This window comes from Muntiacus reevesi, chromosome 2 (assembly GCF_963930625.1).
Source record: "Muntiacus reevesi chromosome 2, mMunRee1.1, whole genome shotgun sequence".
Classification (NCBI taxonomy): Eukaryota; Metazoa; Chordata; class Mammalia; order Artiodactyla; family Cervidae; genus Muntiacus; species Muntiacus reevesi.
In genome coordinates, this window is record NC_089250.1 from 224,207,522 (window position 1) to 224,220,445 (window position 12,924).

At 49.5% G+C, this 12,924-nt stretch overlaps 1 protein-coding gene across 1 annotated transcript in view; it reads right to left on the reverse strand.

Annotated features, from left to right (window-relative positions):
• Positions 1-4,399: 4,399 nt before the first annotated feature.
• COTL1 (coactosin like F-actin binding protein 1) overlaps positions 4,400-12,924 on the reverse strand; it is a 44,070-nt gene continuing 35,545 nt past the window's right edge. The window contains exon 4 of the mRNA XM_065920444.1: positions 4,400-5,662. Coding sequence (XP_065776516.1) covers positions 5,552-5,662 — 111 coding nt within the window. The 3' untranslated portion in view covers positions 4,400-5,551. The remainder of the gene's footprint in view (positions 5,663-12,924) is intronic.

Consider the following 12,924-nt stretch of genomic DNA (forward strand, 5'->3'; position numbering starts at 1 on the left):
CAGCTCAGTTCAGTTGCTCAGTCATGTCCGACTCTTTGTGACCCCATGGACTGCAGTATGCTCAGGCTTTCCTGTCCATTACCAACTCCCAGAGCCTACTCAAACTCATGTCCATTGCGTCAGTGATGCCATCCAACCATCTCATCCTCTGTCGTCCCCTTCTCCTCCTGTCTTCAATCTTTCCCAGCATCAGGGTCTTTTCAAATAAGTCCATTCTTCACATCAGATGGCCAAAGTATTTCGGTTTCAGCTTCAACATCAGTCCTTCCAATAAATACTCAGGACTGATTTCCTTTAGGATTGACTGGTTGAATCTCCTTGCAGTCCAATAGACTCTCAAGAGTATTCTCCAACACCATAGCTCAAAAGCATCAATTCTTCAGTGCTCAGCTTTCTTTAGAGTCCAACATTCACATCCATACATGACTACTGGAAAAACCATAGCTTTGACTAGATGGACCTTTGTTGGCAAAATAATGTCTCTGCTTTTTAATATGCTGTCTAGGTTGGTCATAGCTACACCTTCAATGAGCCTATTTCCAAATAAGGTCCTGCACACAGGTTCTGGGGGCTTCCCAGGTGACTCGAGTGGTAAAGAACCTGCCTGCCACTGTAAGAGACGTAGGAGACACGGGTTCAATCCCTAGGTCGAAAGATACCCCTGGAGGAGGGCATGACAACCCACTCCAGTATTCTTGCCTGGAGAATCCCAGGGACAGAGGAGCCTGGAGGGCTACAGTCTATGGGGTTGCAAAGAGTCAGACATGACTGAGTGGCTTCACATGCGTACACAGGTTCCGGGCACAGATGTATTAATATCTTCAGTGGACAACCACTCAACCAACCCCACAGGATATGGGGGACCTTCTTGAAGAAGCAGGTCAGAGCAGGAGCCAGTCTCTCTGGGGAGGGGGGGGGGCGTTCAGACAGAGAGGAGGAAGGATGCCGGATAGGGATCGGGGGTCTGAGGAGGAAGTGGACAGAGTCCTGAGTGGAGGGACAAGCAGGACTCCTGGTCACCGCCACCCCCCCACCCCGACCACTGGGAAATTTCCTCTGGATCCCAGAGCAGTGAGGCGCTGAGGGGCGGGGATTAGCAAAGGACTAGGGTATAGCTGTAACTGGTGAGTAAATTGCCTTCTAAGTTTAGGGTGGACTTTTCCGATGGGCTAGACGAGCCATGAGAAGGAAGCTGAGGTGCAGCCCACCTGGCCGGCCACCTCCGACCCCACTCAGCCTGAGGGCAGAGCTCCCTCCCTTCCCTGTCTCTCGTGCGTCATGTCCTGGCAGCCGACCTTTTTTGGCTCTGTGGGCACCTCTCTTCTGTGACTCACTAATACACGGGGAACAGGAAGCAGCAGGGGGATGAGAACAGGGACAGCACATCCTGGGGGTGGGGGCGGCACCTGGGGCTGGGCAATCCCCTTGCCAGCCTCAGATAGCCCCCTGGAGAGTAAAGGTCCTTGGGGACGCTGGCAAAGTTGAGAAGCAGAAGCCTCCCCCCAGGGATCAATCAGCAAAGAGCAATAACACCCCCACCTCCCACCGCCTCACCACCTCCCTCCCCCCAACCCCCCTGACCCCGGAGGGCACAGCAGCTATTGGCTGGCTTCCACATAGACCTCCTCTGCCCTCCACCAGCCCCATGCAAGCCCCCAGAGCACGAGGCATGGGCCTAGCACAGTGCCTGGTCACAGCAGACGGGGTGTTTTTTTCAGAAAAGGGGGCACGGGTCTTGACACTCCTCTAACTGAGAGGTGCGGTCAAGTCCCCTTCCCTTGAATGTGAGGGGTGGTGGGTCACTGGAAATGCTGCCATGTAATGCTGGAGACTTGGTCAGAAAAGGACACACAGCCTCACCCGGGTCCCCTGGGATGCTCGCTCTGCGGAGTACTGGCTGCCATGCAAGCCCACAGCCCTTAGTGAAGTTAAGGTCCACATGCACAATGAAACGCTACGCAGCCATACCAAGGAATGAAATAATGCCATCTGCAGCAACATGGATGGGCCTAGAGGTTATCGTACTAAGTGAAGGGAGCCAGATGGAGAAAGACAAATATCATTACTTGGAATCTAGATTCTGACACCAAAGAACTTATCTATCAAACAGAAACAGACTCGCAGACACAGAGAACAGACTTGTGGTTGCCAAGGGCAGGGGAGGGAGGGATGGAGTGGGCGTTTGGGGTGAGCAGAGGCAAACTATTACATACAGAATGGAATAAAAACGAGGTCCTGCTTATAGCACAGGGAACTAAATGCAATGTCCTATGTTAAACCATAATGGGAAACAATATAAAAAGAAGGTAAGTATATGTGTGACAATCATTTTGCTCTACAGTAGAAATTACCACAACATTGTAAATCTACTATACTTCAATAAAATACATTTAAAACATTTTGTAAAAGGTCACAGCCTGATACATTATGGCAGGAGGACGCGCTGGGTGCACTAAGCCACAGGCCAGCCTTGGGTGCCGGCCAGTGGCCGTGTGAGATGGTCAGCTTGAGCATCCGACCACAACCAAAGGAGAGACCCTGCTAGTGAAAATCGCCCTGCTGAACCCCTCCTAAATTCCAGTTCTACAAATTCAAGGGCCAAACAACACAGCGGTTGGTTTCCACCATTCAGTTTGGGGTAACCCAGAACAGCTGCTTAATGTCCAGTGTGTCGAGTAATTAAGAGTCTGTAAGCAAGGAGGCGCAAGGACCCAGAGCTTCACCCCAGACCCTGAGGGAGGCCAGACTGGGGCACCCACGCCCTGGGCAGCGTGGGGAGCAGCTGGGTGGAACTAGTTCCGGGCAGCACCACCAGACACCTGCTGGATGCCGGTTATAGGGGGCAGGGGGCAGGGTGGGGGCTTCTCTGGTGGCTCAGATGGCAAAGAATCTGCCTGGGCTGCAGGAAACCCAGTTTCAATCCCTGGATTAGGAAGATCCTCTGGAGAAGGGAACAGCAACCCACTCCAGCATTCTTATCTGGAGAATCCCAAGGACATTGGAGCCTGGTGGGCTACACTCCATGGGGTCTCAAAGAGTCAGACACGCCTGAGTGACCAACACTTTCACTCTCAAAAACATAAAGGCAAGGTCTATCTGCCCTTGAGGACATCAAGATCCCATCAGCCAAGTTCTGAAATCCCAGCAAAGGCCTGACCTGCAGCTGTCGACTAAAACCCCAGCTCCTTGACACACAAACTCAGCTCCACCCTCTCTGCCTTTCTTCTGGGCACACATCCCCCCGGAGCCTTTGTCCCTGGTCCCCTTTTCCCTACACCCCTTAGCCGGCTTCCCTCCTCCCCGTCACATCTCAGGTGTTCCCTCCTCAGAGAAGCCCTCCTTGATGCCCCTAACCAGCCCCAGTGCCTTTGTAATTTTCTTCCTGAGGGGGCTTATCTATGTGTGTAATTATTCAAGCTCTCCAACCAGCGCTAAAAGCAAGGAGACCTAGTTTGGCTCCCTCTGTTCTAGGTTTAGGAAAAACTGGGGCACCCAGAGCTGTCAAGACCTAGTGGCAGGCCCGATGAGATGACAACCGAGCCCTGCCAGATATCCTCATATTCCACAGCGCTCCTTAAGGATTTCACAGATGAGGAAGCTGAGGCTCAGAGAAGTTAACTAACCTGCCCAGGCATGAGCAGAGAAGCCTGACTGAGGATGGGCCCCAGGCCACCTCGGGCCTTGCCCACATCTTGCAGGATTCCTTCCTGGTCTCCCCGCACCCTCCCCGCCCCACTCACAGCTCCTCCAAAGCCAACTGTGCATCTGAAACTCCTCTGGCCTGATTCTGCGCTCCCAGCAGGGCTGGCATGCTGGAAATCTCGTTTTGAAGCTCAACCTCAGAAAGCATGTCATGGCCCAGCTGAGGGGGACGCCTTCTCGCAGTTTTTCCTAAATGCAGAGTGGAGGGGTCTGACCATACGAGACATGTCACAATCCCGCGGTCCCGTCACTATTTCCAATCCTGGGCCTCCCCCGCTGTTCCTGAGCCACTGCACCAGGGCCACCTGGAGACTCAGGTTCAACTCTCAGCTCTCCCACCTGCCAGCTGGGAGGCCACGGGTGAATCGCTGAGTCTCTCTGAGCCTCGGTTTCCATAAAATGGGGATGCAAACAGCACCTTTTTTTTTTGGCCACACCACGTGTGGTACGTGGGGTCTTAGTTCCCCAACCGGAACTCAAACCCATGCCCCCTGCCCTGGGAACTTAAGAGTCCTAACCAGTGGACTGCCACGGAAGTCCCAAACAGCACAAATTTCTTACGGTTATTGCTAAAAGTAAACAAGCTATGGAATATGAAAAACAACCAGTCCCAAATGCCAATTAAAATCTGATACGACAACCACCTTCGTTTTTCCAGGAAAGAGAGAAGCTTTATAAGACCAATCAGACAGACCTGTTTTTTGAAAAACAAAAAAACTGTTTATTTCTGTAAACCATTTTGAGTGCGGATGCTCTTAACGACCCCAACGCAGCACAGACTTCCCCCAACGAAATGAGCAAGGAAAAGAGAAAAAGAATGCTACCAAACATGCTCATGAACAACCAAGCCAATCACATCTTTCTTTGAAAAAAAGGAAATCCTTTGGCCGCTGTTGTGCCACCAAGGATTAAACCCACAGACTCTCTGGTCCCGCGAGGGCGGGGCTCCCACTGCACACGCTCTGTCCCCTGCTGTCCTTGCTGACTGGTTGGACCTCGGTTCCCATCCCGCACCCCGGGCCTCTCTCCCTAACGTCCTCATCACTTGGGGAGCCTGGGACGTGACCCCTGAAAGACTCCTCCTATTGAATCTGGACCTAGACCTTTGCCCCCACCCCATGTCATCGTGAGATTTCGATCAAGAGGGTGGGAATGGGCCACTTCAGACCGACGGCAAAGCCAGGCAACTTTTAAGGCTAATTTTCTCTCTTCTCTTCTGGTCTGAGTCAGGCCTGCGGTTCTCTCCACCGAGCGCCGTCTCGGATGGGCATGGAGCTGAGGCAACTTGGAATGGGGGGGTGGGGGGGCTCTGGAGCGACTCTCAGGGGTGTGAGCCTGGCCAGCGGGATGTGTGTGTGCTTGTGAAGGCCACTGTTGAGGGCACGGCTCCCGGCACAGCCGTCGCCTCAGCGGAAGCAGGCAGGCGCCAAGGAAAACCAAGATAGCAGCATGACCCAGGTGTCAGAAGCGACACGAGGTTGGTGGGTGAAGCCGGGCAGGCTGCTTGTGCGTCAGAGAAATATCAGGAAAGGGTCACCATAGGAGGCACCTCTGATCTGATGATGTGCGTGACCTTGGCATCAAAATGATTTTTCTTTAGAATAAGAAAGAAGGGCGGGGAGGAAGAATAAAAGAGAAAAGAAAGATGTTCAATGAGCTTTGAGGGCTAGGACACGGCAGGTGCACAAGGGAAGTGGGGAGGGGAGCTGGATTTTGGATGGGGTGGTGGGCGTCGCCTCTCATCGCGTTTCCTCTCCCTGGTGGGCTGGTGGGCTGGTAGCTGAGGCCGCGGTCCCCTCCCCTGGGGAGCAGGCAGATGACTTTGGCAAGGGGCGGGGTGCGCGGGGGGTTACTCCGTCTGGGCATCGTAATTGGCTCCACCCGCCTTCTTGAGCTCATTCTTGATGAAATCTTCCTCCAGCTCCTTCCGATCGCTGATCACAAACTCTTTGGCGAAATTCTGCAGGAACAAAATAAAACACAGAGTTCCCGTTAAAAGAGAGGGGACGGGATGTGAGTGTTGCTCAGGCAACACACCAGGAAGTCTTGGCAACTAAAATACTAAGAAATGATCAAAATGAAAATCTGGGGGCAGAACGGTTCTGCAGGGGGAGAAAAAAACATGGCCAGAGATCCCGAGAGTACGCAGAAAGGCCAGGGTCAGGTCTGGGTTCAGATTCTGACTCTGTCATTTTCCAACTGTGCGGCCTTGAGCAAGTTCCTTCAATGCTCCGTGCCTCCATTTCTTCATATGAAAACCCATCTTGTTAGGAGAATAAGAGAAGAGGAGGTTGGAAAGGCAGGCTGGTCTGCTGGTCAATGTTTAACACCAGGCTCTCTCACAAAAGGGGTTAGGGGTGGATGGTAGCCTTCTCCCATCTCCATGGCTGGCATAAATCTCCCCACGTTGGCTGATTACAAACTATCAACAGGGGCTTGTAAGTGGAGCTGGGAAGAGATGCATGACTGGCTGGCATCAGCTAGTAAAAGGTAGCTTCAGACACTCCTATGAAGTGGGGCCTCTGGTCCCAGGTCTGAGATCACTCAGTCCAGACACTGGATGCAGTGAAGGTTGTACAGGGCTCTCCAGCCACAATCAGTTACTTGAAGGCAAGGGAACTGTTTGCATTCATTCAACAAACACTGTGCCATGAGATGGGGCTGTAGTGATGAGCCAAACGGTTGTAGTTGCTGTGGTACACATGTGTCCATCATAAAACCCCACAGACCTAGCACACATGAGGCTCTCTTAAATGTGGGTGGCCTGAATGAGTGAAGCAGGTGATCTAAGCCGTGAAGAGTCAACAGGTATTTGAATACATGCATTAAAAACCGCCATACAGAAAATGTCAGGATGGTAAGAATACAGAGAAGTTACCAAAATATGAATAACAAGTCTGAAGGTCAGAACATCACCCACATTAAAAAAAAGAATCCACGAGGAAATAATGTAAACAATCACCACTGTACACAAAGGGCCTAAGTGACCAGGCAGGGCCACACATTAACAAACTTAATTCTTAAAACCTTTTAACATGACTCAGCAATTCTACTCCCAGATAGCTACCCAACAGAAAAGAAAGCATATGTCCACACAAAGACTTGTAATCACAAACATTCATGGCAACACTATTCATAACAGCCCCAAAGTGGAAACAACTCAAATGCCCAACACATGAAAGGGTAAACAAAACAGGGCCTATCCATATAATGGAATATTACTCAGTCATAAAAAGGAGTGAGGTACTGATTCAGGCTACAACAGGGATGAACCTTAAAACCATATGCTCAAAAAAAAAAAAAAAAACCATTATGCTCAGTGAGAAGCCAGCCATGAAAGACCACATGTTGTATGATTCCATTTATATGAAAGGTCCAGAAAAGGCAAATCCAGAGAGACAAAAAGTAGATTCCTGGTTTCTAGGAGCTAAAGATTGGAACAGAAAATGATGGGAATGCTCTAAAGTTGAATTGCAATAATAGTTGCACAACTCTGTAAATTTACTAAAAACAATTGAACTTAGGGTGACTTAGGATGAGTTAATTTTGTGGTATGTAAATTATACCATAATAAAGCTGCTTTTAAAAAATCCTGTAATATATTAATAATCAATATTATTTCCATTGTGAAGATGACAAAACAAAAAGCTAGAGATAATGAGAGCTGCCCAAAGTCATTCGGCTAGCAGGCACAGCTGACTGCAAAGCTGGCCTTCTTCTTTTTATTTTTTTTTAATTTTATTTATTTTTTTATTATTTTTATTTTTGGTTGCACTGGGTCCTTGTTGCTGTTCACGGGCTTCTCATTGCGGTGGCTTCTCTTGTTGCAGAGCACAGGCTCAGGAGTTGGGGCGCATGGACTGAGTTGTTCCACAGTATGTGGAATCTTCCTGAACCAGGGACCAAACCCATGTTCCCCGCACTGGCAGACAGATTCCTATCCCCTGCACCATGATGGAAGTCCTAAAGCTGGCCTTCTTAAAAGTGTCATCATCCCCTTTAGGAGTGATGAAAATATTTTGGAATTGGATAGAGGTAGTGTCTGTACAGAAGGCAATGGCACCCCACTCCAGTACTCTTGCCTGGAAAATCCCATGGACAGAGGAGCCTGGTAGGCTGCAGTCCACGGGGTCTCGAAGAGTCAGACATGACTGAGCGACTTCACTTTCACTTTTCACTTTCATGCATTGGAGAAGGAAATGGCACCCCACTCCAGTGTTCTTGCCTGGAGAATCCCAGGGACGGGGGAGCCTGGTGGGCTGCCGTCTATGGGGTCACACAGAGTCGGACACGACTGAAGCGACTTAGCAGCAGCAGCAGGGTCTGTACAACACTGTGAAGGTACTAAATGCCACTGAATTGTACATTTTTTAATGGTGGTTAATTTTATTTTATGTGAATTTCACCCCAATCTTAAAAAAGAGGGAGAAAGAAACAAAAAAGAATGACTAAGCCAGAAGCAATCTCAAGGTCAAGTTTCACAATATTAAGACAAAACATGCCAAGCCACCAAGAATACTAACAGGAAGGAGGAAAGGGGAGGTTAATATTTATCAAGCAACTAATACGTGCCAGGTGCAGCCTCACACATTTTCCTCACTTATCCTCCTTCAGTATATTAGCTTTTTTTTTTTTTTTAAAGATAAGTTCCATGGGCTGGGCTTGGAGAGATTGTGCAATCAGCCCAGATGACTAAACATCCTTTTCTGCTCCCAGTCCGACATACTGTGCTGCTAAGGGCCTATGTAAGTCATCAGCATAGAGCGGACACAGCAGAATGGCAGAGCCAGAAAGGGGAACCCAGAAATAACGTGTTTCTCAACCTGAGCCCCAGCGGCAGGGGGCGGGGTGAAGAGCAAAGCAGGAGGAGGAAGCCCCACAGCTCAAGATGCCTATAGAAGGAAGTCCAAAGTTCCTCTGCTCCGTCATAGCTATATATGGCTATCTAGAGAAACAAGAATGCTTGCGCTTGTGTCTGTTAGCCATTAGACAATATAGATCAAGAAGAGGTTTGACAAGGTCTAAGAAATCCACAGTGAAAGTGCAGACAGAGCACAGTCCCCCTTAAAATCACAAGTATATGGGAAATCGAATCAAAGCTAAAGAAGCAAACCAGGGTAGCAGAACCCAGTGAAACACAGCATAACAATAAATGTAAATGAACTAAATTACATTAAAAAAACAGCTATGTCTCAAAAATTACATTAAAAAAAACAGCTATGTCTCAAACTGCAAAAATAAAACTCAAACCCTATACATTTGAGAATTTGAGACATGCTTAAAGCCAAAATTTTTTGACACGTTTGCCAAAACTGATTCTTTTAAACAAAAGTACGGAGACAAAGAGCCTCATCCATCCCTACTATTGGAATCAGCCCCCTCCCTCCAGAGGGCAGACATAGAGGTGGGCCTGGCCGGGCCTGGAGGGGCTCCCCCACCACAGGATGTTGGGGTGGAGTTTGTGGGAGGGCGGAAGCTTCAAAAAGGTGAGATCCCCTCAGGGTGTGGACTCTGCAAAAAGTCCCCCAAAGGTCTGAGTCAACCTAAACCCAACCCAAAATGACTACAATTCTCCACCTCTGTTCCTTCTAGGGTCCTCAGAGAACGGGCATTCAACGTGGCAAGGGAGGTGCCACCACCTCTGGGAAGTGGGCTTAAATGTGAGTTTTCAAAAACAGGCAGAAACAGCAAAAATAATTCTGTGGACAGCCAGACCTCAATGTAGGAGCAAAGCCCGCAACCTGAGGGGCCTGCAGGGACTCGCCCACGCTGAAAACCACAAAGAACACATCTACAGAAAGCAGGGCCACCTCCCCGCCATGCGCACACCCTGGGCTCTCAACCACAGTCCCTGGCACCCTCCAGGTACTAGCAACACCTCCTGGAGAAGAGGCAGGCCACACAGAGGCTGCAAGCTTCAGGGCTCAAGTCCTCGCCGGAAAGAAGACCCCCAGCACAGCCCAGAGCAACCCTAACACATAGGGAATCGTAAATTTGCTAGAAGCCGCACTGAAACAAGTAATTTTGTTTTCCATACTGAATCTCAGAAAGCCGGTGCACCCAGTACACAGCAGTGTGACAAGCCAGGCTTTACATGCTCCGCGGCCACACATGGCCAGTGGCAGTCCGGGTCCAGAGAGGACAGGAAAGAGCCGGAGAGAACAACATGCTCAGGGACTTCCCTGGTGATCCAGTGGCTCAGACTACACACTCCCAAGTCAGGGGACCTGGGTTCATTCCCTGGTCAGGAAACTAGATCCCACATGCCACGGCTAAGCGTTCGAATGTTGTGACTTGACATCTCGAGAGCTGCAACTAAGACCCAGAGCAGCCAAATGAATAAATAATAAAATGTGTATGGCTGAGTTCCTTTGCCATGCACCTGAAACTATTACAACATTGTTAATCGGCTATCCTTCAATATCAAATAAAAAGTTAAAAAAAATAAAAACAAAAAAGAATAATGTGCTCGGTCAAGCAGACACATTAGAGCTGATCTGGGTCAGGGGAGGAGAGCCTTCTGGGGCAGGAGTCGGTGGGTGCTGGATCCATGTCTTGATCTGGGCGGTGGTTTCATGGGTGTGTACAAAATTTCCAAATTTTAGAATTCTTAAATGTATCAAGCTGTACACCTAAGATATATGTGTTTTCCTCTATATGTACCTTGGTTAACAAAAGAAAGTCAGGGTGAGGGGGTACTGATCTGAAAGAGCCTCTGAGACCCTGACAGTCACCCCCTCATTTGATAGAGAATAAGGAAGACCCAGAGAGGGTGATCGATTCGTCCCGGAGAACACAGCAGCGTCACACTGGGGCCCCAGGGACAGGCCCTCTCACCCCGACATGCTACCTGGTGGGCTGTGCACCCCTCCCAGGCCAGCAGCCATCACACCCTTCAGGCTGCCAGGAGCACATGCCAAGGACTTCAAAGCAAAATGTGCTGGTCTGGGGGCCCTGTCACCTAGAGTTCTAGAAAGATCGTCATGTCTGGGAACTCGGTGTCCCTGGCTGACAGCCTGCAGACAGGGTCTCTCCCTTTTCTGCCAGGGCAGGACTTCTCAAAGGAAGACGCCTCATCCAGCTAACCAGGACTCCTAGATGACTTGGAGACACATACTGATCAAATTCAAGACACATTCTGTCCCCAGGACGTTTCTCTGGATCATTTAAGCTCATGCTTCAAATACGGAAGATGAACATCCATCTGCTTCCAAGGAGGGCAACTCCAGAGAAGGACAAGGATTAAGAAGTGGTGCTCTATACACGGTCAAGAATCTATTTGCAAGGCTGGTCTAAAAAGTGCATGAGTATTGTATTTTCCCATCCTTGGTTTCAAATGATCTCACTTTTATTACTTTTAAAATACTATTTATTTGACTGTGCTGGGTCTTACTTGCAGCAGTCGGGATCTTTACCCTTGTGGTAGCATGCAGATTTTTTAGCTGCAGCATGCGAGCTCTTAGTTGTATGTGGGATCTAGTTCCCCAACCAGGGATTGAATCCAGACCCCCTGCATCAGGAGAGTGCAGTCTTAGCCACCGGACTGCCGGAGAAGTCCCCAAATCATCTCGGTTTTATATGGCCCCCAACTTCCTGGGTTTAAGCCCAGGTTTCGGTCCTAAAATGTACTGGGAGTGGCCTGGGCCACACACTGAGACGGCTGCCCATGTGCATTTCCAGCAGCCTGACCCTCCCCGGAAACTTACCCGCCTGATCCTCAGGTTTCTCGCTCAAGAGGGGACAGTAAGAGGACCTACATCCTGTAAGGATCTGATGAATGTGCCTAGTGCAGAGCACATGCTCAAGAATGATAAGGTAATATTTCACAAAGTCATGGATTTTCTTCATTCTCAAGATTGTTAGGGAAGTCTGTGAGCTCTAAAGAAGTTTTCTGAAATGCTCAGAGCAAATGTATAGGGTGTGGCTAAGTTTCCTTTCCCTCACCCACACTGACTTCTCCATCCTCACTGTTTACTTTTTAATGAAGGAAAGTCTGGGGAATTTCTCAGAATAAGCGAGATAGTGACACAGGCTCTCCTCGCCCTTGCAGAAAGAAGACAGCAAATCCAGCTGCTCACTCAAAAGCTGGGGACAGAATTAACCATGGGAAGACAGAGAGGAGGCCCGTGGGGGCAGAAGTGTGTCTGGTTTTCTACCCAGAACATAAGGACCACGATGAGTTGCTACCCTACATAGAGAACACAAGTGCTGGGAAGGTCTGGGGAGAAAAAGTGAGTTAAGTCTGTGATGCCAGCAATGCCCATTGCTACAGGGTGGTGCCAGGGAGGAGAGGTGACCTTCATCGCACCCTAAGATAACGAGAGCTAATGCAAATCACTCTTCCAATTAACACCTGCCTACCAAACATCTGTTATATGCCAGACACTATCTGAGGCCCTGGGAAGTCAAAATCTGTCAGGTCCCTCTGACAATCTCAGAGCAGAGAAGAAGAACCAAGAGGGCTCTGAAAGGCCCTGCAGGAAGCAGTCAATGGCTCCAGGCCCTGGTCTCCATCTCCATGAAAGAAGCAGTATGGATGGTGGGTCTGCCGGCTCTTTCCCCACCAGCCATCCTTGGATTTGCACCTGAGCCTCCAGAGACCGTGGGACAAGTTCTACCTTGGACACCAGAGTCCAAGGAGCAGTGAGAGAAACCAGCACATAAGTGCCAACTTTGGGATTTGAGTATGACTTTCGAAAAGAAGGCTGCATGCTGGCTTCAGGTCCATCCCAAACTCTTGCAAAAATGGCGGAGATGGAGCCTCCCCTCCCACCCGTGTGAGGTGGGGCAGTGTGTGTGGGCAGTGAGATGGAGTAGTGGGTGGATGGGACACATGCTGGCCACAATAATGTATCTTTTCCCCAAGTGGGTGAAGATTAATTATAAACCAAAGACCTTGGCATACTGAAGAAAAGCAATTGGTCCCCAGCAGCCCGCATCTTGCTAAGAGAAAAGGCACCCTCCAAGGAACATGGGCCAGATGAAAATGCACAGCAAACCTGCCAACCCCTCCTGGGCCCCCTACACCTTCCCTCCTACAACTATTCTACAGTCTCAGAGACCAAGGTTTTAAAAGTCCTTCCAGTGGGGTATATTTACTGAAAAAAGAACAGGTTCCTGTAACTGGCATGAGTCGTCAGAGACAAGGGAAAAACAAGTAGGTCGAAACGGTATAGTCCAATGATTGACAGAATTTGGGAATGTAGGCACCTGCATCATTGT